The sequence below is a fragment of the Dermacentor albipictus genome, chromosome 1 (genome assembly GCF_038994185.2).
Source record: "Dermacentor albipictus isolate Rhodes 1998 colony chromosome 1, USDA_Dalb.pri_finalv2, whole genome shotgun sequence".
In the NCBI taxonomy this organism is placed as follows: Eukaryota; Metazoa; Arthropoda; class Arachnida; order Ixodida; family Ixodidae; genus Dermacentor; species Dermacentor albipictus.
Window position 1 is genome coordinate 405,141,041 of NC_091821.1, and position 9,154 is coordinate 405,150,194.

General features: G+C 44.3%; 1 protein-coding gene across 1 annotated transcript; it reads left to right on the top strand.

The window, feature by feature from the left end:
- Positions 1 to 595: 595 nt before the first annotated feature.
- On the top strand, positions 596 to 2,281 carry LOC135903586 (uncharacterized). Its single transcript, XM_065433904.2, has 2 exons — positions 596 to 1,023; positions 1,630 to 2,281. Exons 1-2 carry the CDS (start codon positions 773 to 775, stop codon positions 1,919 to 1,921), a joined length of 543 nt encoding a protein of 180 aa, XP_065289976.1. The 5' UTR covers positions 596 to 772; the 3' UTR covers positions 1,922 to 2,281.
- Positions 2,282 to 9,154: the final 6,873 nt, after the last annotated feature.

Here is a 9,154-nt window from a genome sequence, read left to right on the forward strand (position 1 = left end):
TAGTTTCTCACTACTCACTCTCACTCTCTCACTCATAGAGTTTCTCACTATAATGTAGTGAGAAACTCTATGTTTACAAACTCACATAGCAACGTTATGTTGTTGTTATTTTTGTTACTGTTGCACATGGCAAATGGGCAGATCGTCGGAGATCAGTGAAGAATCAGGTTGTTGGCACAACTTGAGTAAAAACTATCTAGAGTATGAAATATGTCTTACTGAGAAAACGGTTTTTATCTACCCTGTTCATGGTGAAATATTTAACACACTGGAGTAAGCTGAAAATCTATAAAATAAGAGAAGTAATAATAAATCTAATTTTAGAGGAAGTTCAGATGATGTAAGTCTACAATAAACTATTTTAAAGCGCAGGCCAGACATTCTGGTGGCTCTACCCAAACGTGGTAACATCAAAGGAAAATAGGATGGCAACATTGATGTCAAGGGAAAGATTTGTTAGGAAGAAAGATGCCGTTAAGTATACGTATATTTGAAAAAGAAGTCATTGGAAATATCTGGCAAATGACGAAAAGTTGTTTAGAAAGACTCAACGTCAACAACAGGATGCATCGAAGCTCGTACAACAAATGGGAAGAGGATCGAGAAGAAAGAAGGCAAGGACGAAGAAGCGAGCGTGCTCAGGCTAGTCCGAAGCCTTGGTCATCGCAGCCTCCCTTTCGCATCGATCTGCTCTCTGCTGTGCGCATTGTTTTTTGCGCTGTTCGTCTCATTCCTTCCGCCTCTCGCCAGAAGTCCACCAACAGCTTAAGTCATGGAAACAACGAATAGCGGGAGCGCGTTCCAGTCTTCGGAGGTGTTTCTGACAGCCCAATCGGGTCTGCCCGAAGCCATGACTATGATGACCATGAACGTATCATCTATGTACTCGGAGCAAAAAACTGGCGAGCACACTTCGATATTCGAGGAAGCGCTTAAGGGCCAAAAACCAGGGAACTTCGTGATGGCGACCGTGCTGAGAATAGCACTTGTTGGCGTCTTGATCTACCAGTCCAAGGCGGTCAGGTGCGTATGCTTTCGTTCCTGACTTGAATCCACTGCGCCGCCGTGAATACAATCAGTTAGCGTTCGTAGACGCTGCTGCCTGCACCCGCCGTGGTTGCTCCTTGGCTTTGGTGTTACGCTGCTAAGCGCGAAGTTGCGGATCAAATCTCGGCCACACCGGCCGCATTTAAATGGGGCGAAATGCAAAAACACCTGTGTACTTAGATTAAGGTGCACATTAAAGAACCTAAGGTCGTCAAAATTAATACGGAGTCCCCCAGTACGATGTGTCTCAATCATATCGTGAATTAAGCACGTAAAACAGCATAATTTTATTAACTTCCTCCAAAAGCTAGGCAACTACTTGCAGCGATTTCTATACTTTTCCTATATATGCACTCGCATGGCGGGCACTAACAGACAAGAATCTGAGGCAGATGCACGCGTACCGGCAGAATGGCCCTCTTGTCTCATTCACTCCATGGCACATGTGTGTATGAGCATGCCGTCGATCGCGTTCTTTGCAGAAGAATTCAATTTTGTTTTATGTGAGGCTTTTAATTTCCTATTTTCGTTCTAGTTGTTTTGTTTTATCTCTAATATTAATTTTTATTCTCTGCTTCCCAGGCAGTGCGTGTGCCTCTCAATCCCGTTCCTGCTCTTGCTGCTCGTGTGGCTGCTCATCTGGCTGGCGATGCCCAAGGCGGAAAAGATGACGACTACCACCGCGAGTGCCGAAACGTCCATAGTCGCTTTCGACACCACGACGAAAAGCGACGACGAAAAGCGAGGCGGCCAAACGACGAAAAGCGAGGCGGCCAATGAGACGGCCCTGTTGGATGGTTTCGATGCGCTCTCTCTGCTAAGCGACATGACGGTGCCAAACCATGTTCTGGACATAGACTCATTCCCTGAATGACCGTGTCATTTTGAACGCTCGTATCGCGATGGCCTGGTGCAATAACGCATACTATTATAATCATCTGAAGACCTGTTCCTTCAACGTTATTATACCACAGTTCTTTCTGTGACTGGAAACACTCGGCAAAGAGCCTTCAGGTGCCATTTAGTGTGTGAATACAACCATGGTATAGTAATTTATAAGCTATGTAAATGAAAGTGCGAAAATGCGCGTGCCTGAAAGGGCTCCTAACAGAAACAGATAAATTTACAGGCGCATTTCAACGAGTTATAGTCGGGAAAACTATGTCGCACTTTTTTGTATCTGCACGTGTTGAAATTGCTAGCACAGGAAGAATACTACCTTGGGCAAATGGAAGATTACTGCGTTCATGATTGCGAGGATAAAGTAGCTCACTTATTGCATTCTCTAGTAAGGAAAATTTAGAACCTTGGTGAAATTCATTTTGGTTGTTTGTTAAAACACAGAAAAAAGGCAGAAAATTGCCATTTACTTGACCGTAACCTTCTGCCTAGAGAATCTGGCTCTTGAACGTTGACCAGATGTGGAGGGAGGAGGGCAGAATAATGTGATGAACAGGACGGGGGGAGATGAAAGCTGGTATAATAGAAAGGAAGCATTCTGCATCCAAGGTTCCAAGGAATGCAGAACCTTGGTGAAATTCATTTTGGTTGTTTGTTAAAACACAGAAAAAAGGCAGAAAATTGCCATTTACTTGACCGTAACCTTCTGCCTAGAGAATCTGGCTCTTGAACGTTGACCAGATGCGGAGGGAGGAGGGCAGAATAATGTGATGAACAGGACGGGGGGAGATGAAAGCTGGTATAATAGAAAGGAAGCCTTCTGCATCCAAGGTTCCAAGGAATGCATCCATCAAAGGATGCATTCTGCATCCAAGGTTCGAGACTGCGTCAGATTGTTTACCATAGATCACGTGTTTGGCGCTACACACACTGTTTGCTGCAAGTAAGCCGCATGCCATCACTGAAGTCGCTGTTCGTAGAGTAGTCGGATTGCGAGACTTGAATACCCTAGAAGGTCAGTCACGACGAGTACAAGTGTATGCCTTGTTGTTAAATCGGGGGACCCTGCGGTCACGAAGGTTCCATGGATGGTGCCGTGCCAGGTGCCGGGAGAAAGTAAGGTCCCGAGCGACGTCTAAGAAATGAGAAAATGTTTTATATTCAAATGTACATAACTGACTTTTGACAAACACGCCTTCAACTCTCGGAGCACAGTCTTATCGCCTGTCAGCTTTAGGTGATCGAAAAACAGATGAGACGGAACATAATTGCTTGTCCGTAAGACTCAGGTGACGCTGATTTAGTCCCCTTGAGTAAACGACGAAGCGTGAATAGCACCCGAGACACGTGCCCATCTGCCGGTGAAGCCTCCTTTGTTCCGTGAGATCACCAGACACAACAGCCCATAGCCGTAGGAGTGCCTCAGCGCTGTCGGCTAGCAGTCCATGCGCGCTATAGAAGCTTAATAGATTCTGCCGTGGTGCCACGTGCGCAATACACTGAAGCAGCGAGTATTCAAGTGTGTTTGCTGCACCACCATTTCCACGGGAGTCCAAGAAGGCTACATCAAGGCCTTGCATGGGTGCCTGCGTGCCTGCATCTACGCACATCATACACGCAGTCGCATAAGCCCAGCACTCTGCTGCCGAGAAACGCTCCATTCGTTTGATAGTGGGCAGCTGTCCCCGAGTGATGCGGAGATCATAAATGCTCTTTCTGTGTGAGCTTTGTTATATTCTACATTTCTTTGAATTTTTACTGTAACTGATCTGATTACAGTATAACTCGCCACCTTACAACTGCACAATTTTATATAATGGACAGTAATGCTTGATTTACATGGCCTTAGTCTGGCTCAGTACTTTTTTCAGCGGTTACCGCCCATGTATACACTACTGAAGATTCACTCAGAATCATATGTACTCAGCGTCGCACGAAGTCTTGGTTTCTCAAAAGCAATTGCAAACAAATGTGGCTCAGACTTGGACGCATTCAAGCTCACACAAGCTCGGATTCGCTTGGTTTCACACTGAGACTCATGCCCGCTTCTACTCACTTCGACTCACTGAGGCACCCACGCGAACGCATTTCTATACTCATTGATGTTCATACGCACTTCAACTAACCTGAATTCTTAGGCTTGGGACCACACCGCAGTAATTTTGCCCAGACCAAGTCAGGCTTGAACCCACTCAGACTCATTAAGACACATACTATTTAAAATGGGACTCAAGGAAGCTCCATGAGGCTAAACTCACTCTCACTCGTACTCACTGGCACTCACAGGGTTGCTTTGAGTCTGGCTTACGCTGAGTCGACTCATATGTCAGTTTGCCGATGTTACGGCGCAAACTCGTTTATAGTTGTCGCCGTCGTCATTTTTAAGCATTTCTTTTTCTTCGATCTAAACTTACACAATGCTTAGTTGATTATCAGTAGTCAAACAACGTATGCCGCGTTAAGTCAAGTTTTTGACATGGGAACTTTTCTTCGTCAGGGCAGCAATCTGCCGCGGTGCCGCATGCGGGCTAGATGGCGGCAGCTAGTGTTCAAGTGTTGCTGCCCTGACGAAGTCCCCCTTTCAAAGCATTAGCTTTGTTCGACATTTGATGTTCGATATTCTTCGTTCGACTACTACTCATTCTTGAAGTTTCCCTCTTACTTTGAACATGTGTCTCGTTTAGATCCCTATGCTGAATTGCAGGTTGAAGCACACTGGTTAAGGCCGACTTCTGATAAGGCCAAATGAAACAAGTTGGTGGGAAAACGGTTAGGTGAGGACCGACAGACAGACCTACCGGGAACTTGGTGAAGTTCCTGAGGATCACTAACCATCATCAAATGTTTTTGTAGATAAGAAAAAAACGCATCTTGTTTACCCGCTTACACGTAGGCGATTCCCATGACCTGGCGAATTTTATGTGTCTTTGCGTGCCTTGAAAACTTCTTCAAAGTGGTGGGGTATGCGCATGTAGTGGCGACGACCGCGATGGTGCTGGTGATGATGATAATGATCAACATGATGACTCTAGTCCTCTATTGGCCAAGATATCATAGCGAAAATTGTGATATCAGCCTTGGAAACTTAACGCATTGCCTACCGATGCGTTTCTAATATGATACGCTGGAGCGAATTCACTGTTGTGGGTAGTTCATCAAACGAGTTTCTGCTTAATTTATTATGTACTGATTACGTTTTCAACTCAAAAATCATTTCGTTGTGTCTTCTTTTTGCGAGTACTTTTCATGGCCTGAAAGCAGGAAATAATTGCGAGAACATTATATATTTAAATGGGGAGCTGTGCTTCAGCGTGTCAGAATTAAAGAAAATGGCACCCGCTGATGTGCACTGCTTAGATATAAATATTGGCCCCTGACTATTCCACAGGATAGACAGGAGTTACGTGCTTATATGAATTAACTAGATGAATTGTATTTCGAAGTGCAGAGCAATCAGTATATCGGCCGAGGAAAATGATGTTGTACGCATTGCAAATAAGTTGTTTTTAAGATTATATGGTCATTATTTCAAAATCTAGCTTGCTGCTGTCAAAATTAATGTCTTCAGAGGCGATCATTAAAGCCTGCGAATGTTTTTTCGACATCGCCAACGTGCTCGCGCCATCCTGGATTGCTGCCTGCAGCCTATCCAGGTAAAACATGATTTACCTTTCCCAATCACTCCGATGTTTGCATTTATAGCGACGATAAGGTGTCATTTCTAAATGCTCAGCATTACTTTGTCTAGCCAGAGCCATGGTCAGAGCAAGGTCACGCTCAAAGATGCAACGAATTACTCATAAAAATGTGGGCCAATCCTGGAGATAGTCAAACCCAAAACGCTTTTACCCCTGCATATGCTCCCGAAAGAAGTAGCGTTGCGCCTAACCTTTTGCTTTAGCCGTTCGCGCCGCTACTCTCCAAGCGCCATCGCGTGGTACCGACTTTTCGTTACCTTCAATGCCATCAACATCGCCATCCGCTCCTCCGTAACGCGCATGACATTGCATCAATGACATGTATCGTGACGAATAGCATGACGTTACGTGAATAACATGCATGCGTAACGTGTCATAACATAAATGACATTACGTGCGTAACATGAAATCATGAATTACATGCATGACACGTCATGGCATGCGTGCGTGAGATGCATCGCATCACCGGTCATGACAAAACCATGAAATGCATGTTTGGCATGACGAATGACTTGTCATGACATGACAAGCAAGACACTAATGACATGCACGCCTGGCATCACTTGCTTTATATGAATGACATGGAATGTCATTGCATGCACGAGCAGATATCTAGTAGCCCAAGCTAGCGACGCATGATATGATATGAATGGTGCGACATAACATGAGAAAAATGCATGTAGTGCCAAGCATGTCATTCATACAAATCAGGTAATCGCATACACGTTGTCATTATTGTTATAGTATACATGTCATGTCATACTCATTTCATAATTATACATGCGTATCATACGTGTACCTCATAACATGCCATGCATATCACAAACGAATTTAATACTTCTCATATAATGTTCTGCATGCTATGAATTATTGTCATGCATATCATTATTAAATTCAGTTCAAGGTGATATAGTTAATGAAACTACCACCACGGCACCACAAGGGTGCCACAGGATAAATGGATGGATGGATGTATGGATGGATGGATGGATGGATGGATGGATGGATGGATGGATGAAAGGAAGGATAGATAGATAGATAGATAGATAGATAGATAGATAGATAGATAGATAGATAGATAGATAGATAGATAGATAGATAGATAGATAGATAGATAGATAGATAGATAGATAGATAGATAGATAGATAGATAGATAGATAGATAGATAGATAGATAGATAGATAGATAGACAGACAGACAGACAGACAGACAGACAGACAGACAGACAGACAGACAGACAGACAGACAGACAGACAGACAGACAGACAGACAGACAGACAGACAGACAGACAGACAGACAGACAGACAGAGTCAACGTGCCTAAAGTAAGCAAAAACTGATGCTTCCCATTTCTAAAGGCAGGTGTGGTTTTACCGCCTAGTATTGCAGCAAAGTGGTGCAAGTATGCTCAACTTTGCTCCCTTTGAGAGCATATAGGCTGCCCCCGCTGAAGTTAGCATAGCTGCTGAAAGAAAAGGTTTAGAAAATATGGTAAAATATACCATTTTACTATACCTACCCTCTTCGGTCGTCAGACCACTGAAACTTAACACCGCAAGACTTATAACAGCTTTTGCACCGTGTTTTCTTAAATATGTCTTTTTTTTTCTTTAAACGGATTGACTAACGTATGCTGGCACACGCGGCATACAGGGGCATTTTGAAGAGCCACCACTGCGCGCTACCACGCGGCCTCTCGTCTTGGTTTCGTGTGCGCAAGGAAAGCGGACAGGTTAAGGTACGGAGCGCTCACATGAGCGCTAGGTGTCAAGAGAAACGGACGTACTCGAGAAGGCTTGCTCATTTTTCTTGCCTCCTAGGCGGCCACACCCAACGCAATTGCACTCTTCCAAAGAGAGGAAACTTCCCACGATCGTCTCGGGAGGTTTCAGTGCTTACCTCTTCAACAAGGCCAGCCAGTGGTTCCAGCTTTACACGGAGAAAGTGTTTGGCGTCACCCTAAACACTGCGAACAAAGTTCTGCTACACAACGTGGCAGTGTCAGCAACTACGTGCTCACCAGAGTTGTCGATCTAGCCACTTGGAAGTACGTGTCATACTTCAGTATGCATACGCCGCTATACTATTTGTACTGGGTAGCGTCAATAGCGGCTGAACAAGCCCAAAAGAAATTACTTAAATATAGCACTTAAGAAATAAAAACTCACCCACATATTTTCGTTGTCTATACCAATGAGAAATGCTTCACATGCCATAGATAATTATCAATCATGATCTCTGCCCTGTGGTTCCGGTGCTTGTTTTGTGCTTGTTCTTTATTCAAACGAATGTTGTTCTATATGTTGTATGCGTGATTGCGAAGAATGTGTGCACTTTTGTTTCAGTTTGCTGAGTGCTTGAAGCCTGCTTCACCTCCGACGCTGGTCGGCCCTCCATTGCACCATCTCCGGACAGGACCCACACTTTTGTCCACGGACATGGACACGGACAATGCCGACCAACGAAAGGCGAATGGTTTCGCTGTAAAATTCAGTTGAGGTATAAGACTGTCGAGCCCTTTAAGCGCGTATGCGTCATAACTCTGCCGACCCATTTTCACTGAGGATCCATTTCGGTGACACTTTTAACGGCCTGTTGCACGCCTTCGTGATCGTCTGCATGGCGTCGCGAGCCAAGCAAGGGAAAGTGGGCCAATTAGAGGCCCCGACATTACACTTATCGCCCGGTTATCTGCTTTCGCTTGGCTAGCCTGACCCCTTCCAAGCTCTCTCCACTTCTGTGTTCTCGCTGCGTTTTGTCAGTCGATTAGACAAGGAGAGCCTGTTGCACTAGGCAGTACCATTCGCTTTAAAACCAAGCAAAATAACACATCCTGTTAACAGACAGCGTTTGATTAGGCTGCTCAAGCAATGTTACGGATAATCGCCCATACTTGCGTGGGTAGGCATGTAAATTTAACGTCTAGAGATTAGAATAAAATCATCTAGAGAAAATGTTTACGTTATAGTGGCGCACGTCTAATTATTCCGTACGGCGTGTTTGCTTTTTACACATTGTTCATATATACAACGCTTCTTACGTGCAAAATGAAATAGAGAAGTCTGATAGAAGAATAGCGCTGCACTCGTGTTCTATGTATCGCGCTAGGCGTCAAGATAAACCTTTGTTAACTCACTCAGCTTAGCAACATCACGGAACACTTTTTTTTCATTCATTAGTACCATCTAGAATTGATGCCTTAATAAATGCAGTGGTCTTCAAATTCGTGTTATAAACGACATGAATGACTCCCACTTTCACCTAGACATGAAATTTATCACACAGGCAGGCTTGAGCACTGGTAAGGCCCGAACACATAAGCGGAAATATTCGCGGAAAAATTTGGAGAAGATGCAATTTAGAAATCACTTTTTTAAGCCATTTTTGTACTATGAAAAACAAGTTGCAGTGAATGTTTTTCTCACCGCACTCGGTCATCGCAAGGCCGGCGAGTACCTGGCCACTATTAAACCTTAACGTCATGTACTTTTGTGTTAGTTCACTGGTC

Bases quoted from the DNA above. Each gene is read 5' to 3' on its own strand.
- LOC135903586 (XM_065433904.2), top strand. From the start codon at position 773: ATGGAAACAACGAATAGCGGGAGCGCGTTCCAGTCTTCGGAGGTGTTT. The intron at 1,024-1,629 runs GTGCGTATGCTT...TCTGCTTCCCAG, and splicing joins TACCAGTCCAAGGCGGTCAG to GCAGTGCGTGTGCCTCTCAA.